Source organism: Dermacentor andersoni, chromosome 1 (assembly GCF_023375885.2).
Source record: "Dermacentor andersoni chromosome 1, qqDerAnde1_hic_scaffold, whole genome shotgun sequence".
Lineage (NCBI taxonomy): Eukaryota > Metazoa > Arthropoda > Arachnida > Ixodida > Ixodidae > Dermacentor > Dermacentor andersoni.
This window is the reverse complement of record NC_092814.1, coordinates 156,458,083-156,472,632: the sequence shown is the minus strand read 5'-3', so window position 1 is coordinate 156,472,632 and position 14,550 is coordinate 156,458,083. Positions and strand designations below refer to the sequence as shown.

Here is a 14,550-nt window from a genome sequence, read left to right as displayed (position 1 = left end):
AATTCAAGAAATGTAAGTTAAGCACCTTATTTTCTCCTCTAGTGATCACTTTTTCTCGTGCTAAATGAATAAAAAAAGTTTTGAAAGAGTGCACAACTAAAATTACTTATGTTTCTATTTCGCATCCCTTTAAAGGTACCTTTAAAAACAGCAACGAACCTTTAGGTCCTGCGCAAAAATGGTAGAGCTCACACTGAAAAGAAAAGAATGCCTTCTTGCAATACTGCAGTGAACACAACCGCATCCTTGCACATGTTTATTTTTTCAAATGTGAGAGAATTTATCACAGGTGCTATAAAAATCTATAACAAGGAAATGCTTCATTTGACATCCTCTTGGAGTATAAAAGAATAGTACATCTCACAGTATGTTCATCAATTACTGTGTCCACAGCCATTCACATCATCACTAACGTATATCCCTGGCAGAATAGCACAAACACTACAGCCTTGTTTTTTAACACGTAAGGAACAATTTGCTGTATGTACATCTCAGTAAATACTGGACAGTTGCAAACACATGGGATAAGCATGATGAGAGCAGCAGTGTAAATTTTTTTACTAGCACATGTGCACTCACCCATGTAAATAGGGGAAGTCCAGTTAGCATAGCACAAACAGGGCTTTAACCCCACCAGCGTAATGACCGTATTTCTTCACTTTTAGAATATAACCTAAAAATGATTAATGCGATCAGTCATGGTCACAGTAGTATTTATGAAATATGTGGTGCACACCTCATTGCACATCATCGTGACCTAACGAGTAGCCAGAAATACACCTTCCACTCTTTTTTTTCTCTCTCTCTCTACCGAGTATTTACAATTATTACTCTGAAATGGCTCTCCATGAAAAAAACATTTCAACTGTTACTCTAAAACCATAGCACATTCACTGCAACACTAGCAGCACTCCAGTTGTGTGCTGTTAACTTGTCTCCATAGATCTTGCTGCCAACAAACAAGGCGTAATGAGTTTTGCACACTGACAAATAAATATATATATATATATATATATATATATCAGATCAATAATATAGCACACAGAGCAATTTATTGTTGGTTGAAAATTGGAAAAATTAGACAGCAATCTCTTCTTGATATCTTAAGCAAACATCCAGATATACTCTTTAAAATGAATCGGGTCACCAATCCCATACAAATGCCTGCACAGCACGTGGGCAGGTCATGTTGTAGAACAAATAGCGTCCATAAAAGGAGCCGTGGAATGAATGCAGCATTGTCTACTCTTGTATTAGTAGAATGCAATCAATCATCACATCCGCAGGCTGAATACAAGCTTGAGGAAATCTTCATAACCAATGGTGATCCACCCATCTTGGTCGGTGTCGTAATGCCGGAAGGCCGCTGTCAAAGTCTGAAGAAAATAGAAGCAAGCATATTTACAGAGTCCAATGAGTTTGCAGCATTGTGCATGTGAAAATGTTAAGCATCAGAGGACAAAGTAGGGGCCGTATTATGAAACGATCCACTTCGGTGACACTATTGCCTTGGCCACACCTCCGCCACGTCACACGCCGATTGGCTGAATTAGCAAAACAGGAAAATAAATAGCGGCACCTAGTAAATCCGGCCTACGTCAATTTGACATCATGGCGTTGTTGGCTGCTCCCGACATATATTGAATGAACGAAAGTTTCTTTTCGCAGTCGGTTGGTGGTGTAGTGTAGTAGAGACAAGCGCGTTGGTAGTTTATAGTATATTTTGATTGCAGTTTTCACGTAGTTTTACACAGTGATATTTGTTGACTGTTGATCGACTAGTGCATTGTGTTGCCTTGTGTAAGTGACAATTTTCAGTGACAGTGTCTTCGAACAACTGGCAGTGGCACCATTAACAATGCGTTGCTTGCATGGTTGGTAGTGAAGTGTAGTAGAAGATGATGCCGCTCTGTCGGTAAACGATGGCTGACACAGAAACGCAGAAACAGTGTGTCACTTTATAATATCATCAAAAATGTGTTTCGCAACCGCGCGAGTTGTAGCACTATTCATTAATATAAAATGTTTCACACTTACACTGGAAAACAACACACTTGAGCACCCCTGCACTCGCACGGTGTGCTCTCTCGTGCATTAGGAAGCATTCGAGAGCGCATGTTGGTAGTGCACGCTCTCGTCAAGGGTAAGCAGCTAGTTGATTTATTGAATGTAACTATCGTCGAAGTGGATTGTTTCAGAATACAGCCCCAGATGTCAGTGACTAATAACATAATCTTTACAATGCACTGAATTCAAAGTATAACAATACAGGCAATGTAATGCCAAACATTATTTATTATATTGTGTGGCAAGTACTACCTGTGCATTTTTATCTCACAAAACTACGATTTCTATCTGCATTGTGAGTGCGCACATCTGCAGATCAGATTTCCTTATATTTAACCCTACTCACACAATGTAGGGACATTAAGCACATATACATGAACTATCAGAACAAGCTCACACCGGCAGCACATAGAATCAAACGATTGTCTCCTTAGCTACGCTTTGTGACATAACTTTAAAGAGGAACATAGTTGCCAAAAGCTCTTGCAGGTCCAGCTCCTTTGACTAGGAATACTGACAACAAAACAGCTCCAAGCTAGCCATTTTTTCTGCAGGATAATGCTATACTTTTATATTTAGACGACGCACAATGGCAAGTCATCGTACTCATTAATCATGGTACAGTGAACAGTAAAGATTCAAGAAATTCAGTTTAATGTAATTAAACAATGTAGTTTCTGAGCGCAGCTAAGCTTCAATAAGAAACATGCAAAGAAGGAAAATATTGTGAGCCACACACGAAACTGAATTCTCAAAAGTGTTCCCAAAAGTTGTCAACCAAGAATACAGGCCACGGTGTAAGACATATACCCTTTAGGGTATATACACTCGCGAGACACAATCGCCCAGATAAAGTAGCAATGGCATGCGTCCATTGGCCCCAAGGTTAACAGGTCCAAAAAGTGAAAAGTAGCCAGGAAATCACGTAATGTGGTCATAAAAGTAGCCAGTTCACTGCAGGTGCTTAAAAAGTATCCAAAAAAGCAACCATGGCCAATCACTTAAGAAGACAACATTGCTGTAGCCGATTGTGAGCTGCTCCTTTTGGAGCTGTTATATTTAGAGCCCTTCGACTTATTTAAAACATGACTTTAGGGGGTTCAGTCAGAACTCGTGGCTCCGTATTTGTATTCGGTAACTGTTATCCCTGCATAAATGATTAAGTAGTTATCACTGAACTCTAGTACCAGCGAATATGTCGTGTGAAAAATTTTCACTCTTTAGTCACTATTCAATGTATCCCGGTGCTATATCTCAACTTTGCACGGGGATATCGCATACTAGTCAGGATTTCTTATCACCTAAGTGTCTTCTTAGTAGTTTTTATAGCCATATATTGATGTGTTCATATGCCTTTACTCAAATTCATTATGAAACTGTAATAAAACTTGTTTCCACCTCATAATTAACTATAAAAGGAGACATTCCATCTAATGAGACAAAAGGTGTTCCTATTGATCTAATTTCATCGATTGCAAGGTGGAGGTTGCGTCCTCCTTTCCAAATACACATGGTGAGGACAGTAGCCGCACATCATGTGTGTCATAAGAGGTATAGTACAGCACATTATACCATTTATTTGTAATATTTTGTCTGGTTTGTCTGTAGCTCTAATTAAAAAAATGTTGATTTTTAACAGTAGCCCGAAAGTAGCCAAGTATCCAACCCGAAATATTTCCTGCCACGAGCCTTCAAAAGCAACCAATTTGGCGCAAAGTAGCCAAACCTGGCAACCTTGATTGGCCCAGTGACGGCAGCAGATACCAATCAGTGCAATCAGCGGGAAGACTGGAAATGTTTTATCTGCTGCTGCCATAGCAACCTGCACTTTGCGGGAAATTCGAAATGATCGAGTGACGCGCGAAAGTGGGTCACCATGGTGAGGGGCAAGCATGGGGGAGCAGGCATCACTTCGACGGAACAGATAAAGCGCCGCGACGCCGCGTGCAGACACTGTTCTCTGGTTGCTTGTGTTATCCGTGCGTTTCTTGTCTGCACAAGCTCCTGCCTGCGTTCGAATTGAAGTTGCGTCGTCCCGCCGATAGGTATCCTCTACCGTCACGGCAAATGGATGCGCGCCGTAACTACTTTATCTGGTCGATCACATCTTGAAAGCAAACCAAGAAGTGTCCCTACCTAAAGAGTATGTATTTTACACCGTGATACAGGCCCTGCACAATGCATTAAAAAAGGGGGGGAGGGAAAGAAAAAAGGAAGAAAAAAAGTCACCTGTAAAGTCACACAGCACTGAATGAAGTCATCAAAGTTGATCGAGCCTTTTCCATCCCTGTCAAACTTAACAAGCAGCATACTCATGATTGGCTCACTGAGACGATAGCCTGCAACACAAATTTAATTCACTTTTGCCCAATTCTTGGTCAAGCACAAAAATACAGACACGTTTTTCCTTATCAGTATATACTGCAGCAACAAACTTCCACTCATATGCCATATGAAGTACAAGGATGTTTCCTCTCCCTCTGTTGCCAAGTGACAAACGTTCCAATGAACCTCCTTTTTTTTTTCTCAGGGCCAAGCTATCGGCTCAGGCCCACAGCATCCTGGACGAGGATCGCTGCTTACTTCGAACGATTTCACAGTCAGCTCATTTCTATAAATAAAGTTTATTCCACCTCCTCTTCTGGATACAGGATTGCAGATTTTTTTAGCAATGTCAAGAACATTAGGCCCACTTTTCTTAAATACTTCTTAAATGTTTTGCATGTCCTTCAGATGACAGCACGGTAATGCATTTAAATGTTTGTCATCAGGTGTGTGCATGTGTGTTTATTTCCTCAGGTCATTTTCATCTGTGCATCTGACAATCAAGTGCAATGACAAAGCCAGTAAACCTGGAATTTAATTTTTAATTTAAATTAATCAACTGGCAGCCTCGACAAACTGACAAACATCTGTCACCTTACTGCAGTCTACAAGATTACGTACTGCGTAACACACAACATACTGCTGCTTTCCGTGGCAACTCTTGAGTGACAAAACTCAATGTACAAGCACAAAAAAAAAGTGCAGCAGATGCGCCATAGTATAAAATATAGAAGTACACACCAAACCCGGTGAGAGCCTGAGTGAGTTCGCCCTGGTCTATGGCGCCAGAACGGTCTTTGTCAAAGCTCTGGAAGCAGTTGAGCCAGTTGGTAATATAATTCCACAGAGAAACAAATTCGTCGAAGTTGACTGTACCAGTTCGGCTGCGGTCAAACATGCCTGGTGAACGAAACATGTCTGTGTTGGAGGAAGAGGACAGCACACATGACGATGATAATGGAGAGAAAGCAGAACAGTGAGGTGTGCGCTGCAAAGTCGGTGCTTCGAATTGCCACAGTGCACAGAAAGTCCTGCCACAGTGCAGGAAACCCACTGCCAGAAAGACACACAACCACAGCAAAGACAAAGTATCCCGCCACATAAATGAAAAGAACAAAAAAATCCTTTGTAAATATGGCTTCACTGCTAAAGAAAAACATGGGGAAGGCGGGAGATGGAAATTCAAGACAATGAGCAAAACGAGAACAAAGTAAAAGTGGGAGCCAACGTTGCGACAAGTGGACTTGCCTTTCAAGACAAGTCCACTTCACTGCTAAAGGGGACACGTAATAGTGTGGCTACCTCACTGCAAGCACACTAACTACAGGCACAAATTAAATTCTGGTACTATGTGCCAAAACAATGATCTGATTATGAGGCACACTGTTAGTGGGGGACTCCAAATTAATTTCAACCACCCCCATAAACTACAGGCACCAGTAGCAACAGTATCGATGCACTGCGCAGTGCATAAGTAGTGACACTACACTATGCTTGAGGAATGAGCAGTGCCATCTACCACAAACCCATTGCTGCCAAGCTGGATGCTTGCAGATTTGGTATGGAAGGAAATTTCTTCAGGTATCGTTCCAGAATGCTCCCTTTAACAGTGGACTCCACCACCTCTGGACATGCACAACACAGGTTTTCTAGACCTTTTCTTCGTGTCTTAAAGGGGCACTAAAAAGCAACAATGAGTTACTGTTTGGTGAAATAATTTTTCAAAGTACCACTTGCATTTCTTTGGTGAAACAAGAGTGGCTATTATTCCGAGAAAATTGAGGGCAAGGTTGCCTTGAATTTTGCACTCAGACTGAAGCTCCGACACATTAGAATGATGTCACAGATTTCAAAGCATTTTCACACGTTTGAGTCATTTTCGTCAAGAAAAAGTTCTCGAAGCTCACTTGGCGAAGTCTTTTGCTCCTTCAGAATGCAATGTAAGTATTCCTTGTTAATAAATAAACTTAACTATGTTTTGAATTTTATGCCACAAGGCATTAATGTGGAAAAACAAACTCGCCTCGAGTTTCTGTCCTATGTTTCTGGTATTCCCAGAAGCGTAATTACAATCAAACTTGACTAACCATTTCTCTTTAGTGCCCCTTTAATCACCTGACAATAAAGCCATTACCATAGCACAAACAATAAAAAAATGTCCTGCATCTTCCCAGGTTTGGCACCCAGACATTAGCTGCATATTACTTTTCATTTAGGAATTTAAAAAAAAATTTACTCTCTCTCACAAAAATACAATTACCCTGCGCTTCTCTATAGTCGGATACAACTTTAGAAAAAAGGGGAGGCCCCGCCCAGATGACCGAAGCGCGACAGCCGATTGCCTCCGCGACTAAAATAGTCCTGCTCGAAAAATTGTGCTCCTGAAATGCGCAATTCTCTGTATAAATAAAGACTTTTGTATTTTGATGACTGGTTTAGTAGAGTTCTCATGTGCTACAGCACATGCCAGATAGCGACAGAAAAATAACCCAGTGCCTTCTACAACGCTACCCATCGTCTGCTCTTTAGCTTCATTGCAAGTGACAAAAGTAGAGAGAGCAGCTCTGCATGGCTTTTGTGCTTGTTGATTGAATCAGTTGCTATTGAAAAAATACTTATATAAAACAATGCATTTATCGCTGAAGCACATAGCTGACGCGACTTGGCCCAATTCGAAGCGCGGGGCGGCCGTCTTCTCCATCAGCCGGGTCACCGGCCGTCCGGCTCTCGACGTCAGTCCAGAGTGTGAGCCCATTGGTGGATGCTCGTGTGCATCCGCGTCGTAGGAGTAAACGCCCCCTTCTTTCTAAAGTTATATCCGGCTATAGTTCGCTAAATGATTTTAGCAACCGTTAGCCTGTCCACTGCAGAATCCATGCAAAGCACAAGAAAATTAGTGCAAGGTGGATGGCAAAAAGTTGGAGCATTAGCCGATTTGGCGGAGTATAACAGATAATATTGATATGGAACAGCCACCACAGTGTGGCTGCACTGAAGAGGAGGAAGACAATGTGTTCCTGATTACTTACAATATGAAGCAAGTGCACAAGAAATTTGCAAAAGGATAGAAAGTTGGGCGAGTTGGTACTGTAAATTTGCAAGTAACACCTTACCTACTAAGGTGACCCATTACTCAAAGTTGCTTGCTAAAGGGTTTCCACTACTTTTTATCCCCATGCAGTATGCCCTTGGCATCTACTGGTGGCTCTTGAAAACACAGCATGCCTGGCAGGTGCTTTCAGCTAGCGAAGAACATAGAGGACAGTTTCTGACTACCCTTGGTAACTTTGTGGTACTGTTGCTGTCAGGCTTAATCCATATGTGCAAGTCACCAGTGCTTTCCGGCATGGGGCACCTGTCAGCAGTGATAATATAACTGCCACAGGTGTAATGCAGAATGTGGTTTGAAGAGCAATTCATTGCCCTCACTGTCAAAAGGTACCGCATGCCAGCCTGCAGTGCTTGTTGGGACCTAGCAGCCAATACTCTACAGCTTTGTCAAACACACAAGCCACATGCTCGTAAATCAAGCAGTGGCAGTACACCATGTTTATTTCACACAACCACAATGCAGTCATACCTGTGCTGTGTCTGTTTCACAAGGTATATGTATAACTACTACATTCCACAATATCCCAAAACATAGCCTACTCAAAATCATGAGCAAAACAAGTGAACATAAAACAAGGAATTGGTTAACTTTCAGTGGGTTGTCAAAAGAATTGGATGCAAGATTTGTATTCATTATTTCTGTCATACTGTCAAATTCTGTAAATGCAGCATTTTGAGCCAATCAGATGCTGCAGTCCTCCCCCCCCCCCCCTCCCCCACCATCACCCAAACCTTACCCCAGCCAAGTAGCAGCCCTCTAAGTCAAAGGTGAGAAGATAGCTAATTTGACAACATGGCCAAATTTGACAACTTCCAGAACCGCATCCCTGGTCCAAAAATATAGCCTCATTTCCTCCTTTCATTGACCATTTTCCCGAGGTCTAGGATAAGTGCTGGGATGTACGGAAATCCAATTCATTTGACACCCAACTTCACGCAACTATCATAGTGTTAGCAATGGGCCGTCAAAACCTGTTTCAGTCACAGTCTTTATTCAAACATACATTGATTGCCAATCATTTGCTCATTATTTAGGGGGTTATTCTCGAAAAAAAAAATATTCATGCAAAAATTACCATCCCTCAGATTTTACCAGTGAATTTTTTTTTACTTACTGTGCACAAATTTACAAGGTGTAACAGATCAACTACAGCAGTACAAGCAGCACCTAAACTAAATAATGGTCATACACTGTTCCCAATTTCAATATCTTGTGTGCAGCTTGTTTCACATAGGAGCCATATGTTAAGCTATATTGGTGCATTTTTTTTTTTTTTCGGAGTAACGATTCGCCCAACTGGTGTAAGCAATATACGTCTCTAGCTGTGCATAAAGCGATGGGGTTCGAACCACGCATCTCCCGCAGCTGAGCCGGGCGTCATTATTACGGCTCGGTAAATAGACTGAACAAACCATCACTGTAAATAAATTTTTACTGTCACGATTAATCTAAAAGCCAAATGTTTATAAACAGCAGCCGCAGCGCGCACGACAAGATCCCAGGTGCAAACCTGCAAGCAAGCACAGCAAGCAATGGATTATTGGTAAATATCTTACCTATCATCATTCGCACTGTTTCTGGGTTGAACGGCTTCCAAGTTCCTGTCAAAAATGACAAGCCAAAGTAATAAACTGTACCATCCAACAATGCCGTGGCAAAGCACAACAATGCACAACCAATGCGTGATATATATATATATATATATATATATATATATATATATATATATATATATATATATATATATATAGACACACTGTACTAAATGTCAAGTCGCTTACCATTTGACAGGGCACTCTGGAGTTCCGTTGCGCTTATGTTTCCACTTCTATCTTTGTCGACACTGAAACAGCCATTCGAATATGTCTAGCAAACCACGAAAATCGCAGATAACCGGAGCGATGCAGCCAACATTACTGATTTGAAAGTCTGCATCATATATTTGCGTGCGAAACTGCCTAAAATAAAGCTGTTAGCAGATTCGGTCATGTCTGTCTTCAAAGAAAACTGGATCCTCGTCTTACGAGTTACTGATAACGTCATCGCAGGGTGCTGGACCACGCACAACGACCGTTGGCTGACAATACTAACAGTTACTACAATACAGCTGTGTTGAATGCTAATACTTATTCGAAACAAAATAGCGTGCTCGAAGTGAATCGGAGAATTGAAACAATATCGCCGTACTTCCTGAAAAGCCCCTGTAAGTATCCGACATCAGCTTTGGGCGGCTGAGGTGGGGCTTGGGAATACATATCTTCTGTCCTTTCCGCCGACAACAGCAATGTACCAAAATCTCCTCCTTTATGTCGAAATGTGGTGCCACTAAGCCTACACACGGAAACCAGAAACTTTTAACAATTGCAACTACGGCCCACAGTACAGAATCATAGAATAAAGAACCGACAGAATCGTGAACTCCACAGTGGCTTCGAACGCTCTACAACAGCGGCTTGTCTAGGCTTTGTAAACTGTAGATAATCGGATAGATGTGGACACGCATGCATGAGGAGAGGCCCTACCCCTTCCGCGCGCTAGGAGAAAAGTGTGGAGGAAATGACGTAGTAGGTTCTCCTTTGTTTTGCTGTTTTTTTTATTTCTTTGCTGTAGTGGCCCCGCCTTTCGGGCCACAATGGCGGCTTTGTTATTGTTCTGTGCGCTCACACGTGTTGCTCCGTAGGTTTCGTACCGTGGCAAAGGCGCCGTGCGGGCAGGTTTGCGTTGGTCTCCGTGATTTGTTGCGCTGCGTTATCTGGACCGTGCTTTACCGGATGTTGTTGTGGCCAGGTGGGACAGGAGGAACTAAAGTTCGTGAAATGAACGCCATGCAACGCTGTACGCAATGTACCGCGCCACGGCAATGGCTACGGACGAAGGAATATCCGCGGGAAATGTTGCCCTATTTGGCGGAATCATGCTAACGTGCTAACGATTGCTTAGTATTGCTGCGGAGCGCGCGGGTCCGGGCAACACGGTTGCGCGGAGCGCGGCGTGGTTTCGCGAGAAATGTAAACAAGAGAGGAGAGCAGGCCCGATAGGCGGAGCAACGCCATGAACAACGCCAACTTCCGGCTTCACTTCAGCTTCACAAAGAGTGACGTCAGGTTAGTTTCCTTCCTCCGTTGCACACCAACACCCTCTAGAGAACTTTGTTGTGCACACACGGAGGAAGGAAACTAAGGAGAGGCCCTGACGTCACTCTTTGTGAAGCAAAAGTGAAGCCGGAATTTGGCGTTGCTCATGGCGATGCTCCGCCTTTTGGGCCACCCTCCTCGCTTGTTTACATCTTTCGCGAAACCACGCCGCGCTGCGCGTGGTGTCGCGCGCGCTCGCGCAACATCTGGCAGAGCACGGTGCAGGTAACACAGCGCAACAAGACACGGTGACTAACGCAAACCCGCCCACTCAGCGCCTTTGCCACGGCCCGAAACCTACCAGAGCAACACGTGTGAGCGCTCAAAACCATAACAACGCCGCCATTGTGGCCCAAAAGGCGTGGCCATACAACAAAAAAAATAAAAAAGCACCAAAAAAATGAGAATCTACTACGTCATTTCCGCCACACTTTTCTCCTAGCGCGCGGAGGGGGTAGGGCCTCTCCTTAGTTTCCTTCCTCCGTGGTTGCACAGAACAATAACAAAGCCGCCATTGTGGCCCGAAAGGCGGGGCCACTACAGCAAAGAAATAAAAAAAACAGCAAAACAAATAGAGCCTACTACGTCATTTCCTCCACACTTTTCTCCTATAGCACGCGGAGGGGGTAGGACCTCTCCTCAGTTTCCTTCCTCCATGTGGACATGCTTGGAAGCCATTGGCTTTAATTGGCTTGGAGCAACGCAGAAATGAACGGAGCAAACAATGTTCTCCCTCGTAGTCATCGTCATCATCAGCCTGGTTGCGCCCACTGCAGGGCCAAAGGCCTCTGCCATATATACTTCTCCAACTACCCCGGTCATGTACTAATTGTGGCCATGTTGTCGCTGCACACTTCTTAATCTCATCCGCCCACCTAACTTTCTGCCGCCCCCTGCTACGCTTCCCTTCACTTGGAATCCAGTCCGTAACCCTTAATGACCATCGGTTATCTTCCCTCCTCATTACATGTCCTGCCCATGCCCATTTCTTTTTCTTGATTTCAACATAATGTCATTAACGCGTGTTTGTTCCCTCACCCAATCTGCTCTTTTCTTATCCCTTAACGTTACACCTATCATCCTTCTTTTCATAGTTCGTTGCCTCTTCCTCAACTTAAGTAGAACCCTTTTCGTAAGCCTCCAGGTTTCTGCCCCGTACGTGAGTACTGGTAAGACACAGCTGTTATGCACTTTTCTCTTGAGGGATAATGGCAACCTGCTGTTCATGATCTGAGAATGCCTGCCAAACGCACCCCAGCCCATTCATATGGGGCAGAATCTTGGAGACTGACCAAGAAGTTGAGAGCAAGAACCGCGCAAAGAGCGATAGAACGAATAATGCTAGGCATAACGTTAAGAGGCATAAAGAAAGCGGTTTGGATCAGAGAGCAAACGGGTATAGCCGATTTTCTAATTGACATTAAGAGAAAAAAATGGAGCTGGGCAAGTCATGTAATGCGCAGGTTAGATAACCGGTGGACCATTAGAGTTACAGAATGGCCGGGTGCCAAGAGAAGGGAAGCGCAGTCGAGGACGGCAGAAAACTAGCTGGAGCGATGAAATGAGGAAATTCTCGGGCGCTAGTTGGAATCGGTTGGCACAGGACAGGGGTAATTGGAGTTCGCAGGGATACGCCTTCGTCCTGCAGTGCACATAAAATAGGCTGCTGCTGCTGCTGCTGCTGCTGCTGCTGCTGCTGCTGCTGGATGGATGGATGGATGGATGGCGGCTATACCCTTTGTAACGGGCGGCGGCTGGCGCCACCTAGCCTTTTGCTCCCCCTCCTATTTTAATATTATTCTTTTTTTTTCTTTCTTTATCCTCTTTTCCTTAACCTAGTTTTCACTCCCCTCCTCCCCCTAAAATAACTATCTAAAACAGTAGAGGAAACATTATCTCCCCGATTTATGGTATTATCTATCCCTTGACTTCCTCCACCAATCCTCTAGCCTCCCCTTCGTTACTGCCACTCTTTTCTCGTCTATTTGCCCTCGTTCCCCGGGAAAACCTAATGCCCCTTCCATATCTGCCACAGTTCCCTCTGCCAGGGTTGGGCGAAGGTCTGTGCATCTCAGCACTATATGCTCAGTGGTCTCCATTTCGGCTCCGCATGCTGTGCACCGAAGGTCCACGTCTTCAAATTTAGCCCTGTATGTTTTCGTTCTCAAAACCCCCGTCCTAGCTTCGAATAATAGTGAGCTGCCCCGCGAGTTATCAAATAAGAGCTCTCTCTCTTAATCTCCTGTTTTTGTGACCTATACATTGATAGCGCTGGCTTTCCGAGCATTCTTTCTTCCCACATTTTTCTTTCCGTCTCCTTCACCTCCTTTCCCACACTAGAACCACGTTGGACCCCCTCCCTCGGCTGTAGGTATCTATTCCTCAGCTTCCTCGTTCTGAGTGTCCACTTTGTGTTCAAACTTTTCATGTACAGATATTTGTACACTTTTCCTACCCACCTTTTTTCCTCCAGTGCTGGGAGTCTCTGTTCAAATTTTAGTTTACTTATTGCCTCTCTACCTTCGAATGACGTCCATCCCATGTCCCCCTGCACTCCCTCATTAGGGGTGTTCCCGTGTGCTCCTAAGGCCAACCTGCCTACACTTCTCTGTCTCGTTTCCATGCATGCCTGAACTTCCGATTTCATGCACAGTACTGAATTTCCGAATGTGAGGCCAGGTACCATAACCCCTTTCCATACGCCCCTAACCACCTCGTACCTATTATAGTTCCAAAGTGCCTTATGTTTCATTACAGCTGACTTTTCGCTTTTTCAATCATAATTTTTTCCTGTTCTTCCAAGTACTTTTTGCCCTCGTTTAGCCATATGCCCAAATACTTGTATTTTTCAACATGATCAATCTTAGTGCTTTGTATTTCCAAAGGTTCCCCCCTTTCTTCATTGTATACTATTATCCCAGACTTCTCTCTACTGAATTGCAGTCCCAATTTTTCTCCCTCCTCTCCACATATGTTCATTAGTTCCTGTAGCCCTACTCGGGTGTCAGCAAGCAGTACAATATCATCTGCATACATCAGTCCGGCTAGTACTTGAGCTACCTTCTGCCCTTCCAGCATATAGCTTATGTCAGTTCCTATTGTGCTCTGTTCTAGTCTCTTTTCCATTTGGCTCATGTAAATCATAAAAAGCAGAGGCGACAATGGACAGCCCTGCCTGAGACCTCTTCTTATTTTAGCTGGCTTTGTAGTTTCCCCCTCCCATGTTATCTCTACCTCATTATCTGTATAAACTTGTTGTAGGAACTCAATCATCTTTCTATCTAGACCATATTCCCTCAACTGGCTCCATAACTTTTCTGGGTTTACATTATCATAGGCTCCTCTAATGTCTAAAAAAGCTATCCATAGCGGTTTCTGCCTGGCTGTCGCTATCTCTATGCACTGTGTTATAACAAATAAATTATCATCTAGCCGTCTGTTCCTTCTAAATCCATTCTGCAGTTCTCCCAAGATCTCTTCACGTTCTGCCCATTCCTCCATTCTCTTTTTCACCATCTGCATTGCTACTCTGTATATGACTGATGTGATAGTTATTGGCCTGTAGGATTTAATGTTGTCCTTGCTTCCCTTACCTTTGTAAACTAATATCATTCTGCTTGATTTCCAGTCCTGTGGAACATCTCCCCCTACTACTATTTGTTCAATAAGTTGTCGTAATTTTAATTTACTTTTCTGGCCTAATATGCTTATAAATTTCATAGGTATGCCATCAGGTCCTGTCGCTGTTCCCACGGGGACCTTGTGTTCAATTCTGTCCCATTCCTTACTTGTCATCCTTCTGTACTCCTCCTCTAATTCTGTCCTGCTGTTGTCATTGTTCTCCATTTCGCTACCCACTGGCTCTGCAAATGCTGCCTCTATTGTTAACCTAATAAATTCCTGAGCTTTCTC

General features: G+C 43.5%; 1 protein-coding gene across 2 annotated transcripts; it reads right to left on the bottom strand.

Moving 5' to 3' along the window:
- Nucleotides 1-243: 243 nt before the first annotated feature.
- Nucleotides 244-10,026, bottom strand: LOC126547425 (programmed cell death protein 6-like). Of its 2 annotated transcripts, none has more exons than XM_050195427.3 (6): nt 9,692-10,026; nt 9,286-9,347; nt 9,061-9,105; nt 5,134-5,310; nt 4,297-4,406; nt 244-1,376 (listed from the first exon to the last, which is right to left on the bottom strand). In XM_050195427.3, exons 1-6 carry the CDS (start codon nt 9,757-9,759, stop codon nt 1,275-1,277), a joined length of 564 nt encoding a protein of 187 aa, XP_050051384.1. In that variant the 5' UTR covers nt 9,760-10,026; the 3' UTR covers nt 244-1,274. The 2 variants fall into 2 exon arrangements, with proteins under 2 accessions (XP_050051384.1, XP_050051385.1); XM_050195428.3 differs by having other exon boundaries at nt 5,134-5,292; nt 9,692-10,025.
- Nucleotides 10,027-14,550: the final 4,524 nt, after the last annotated feature.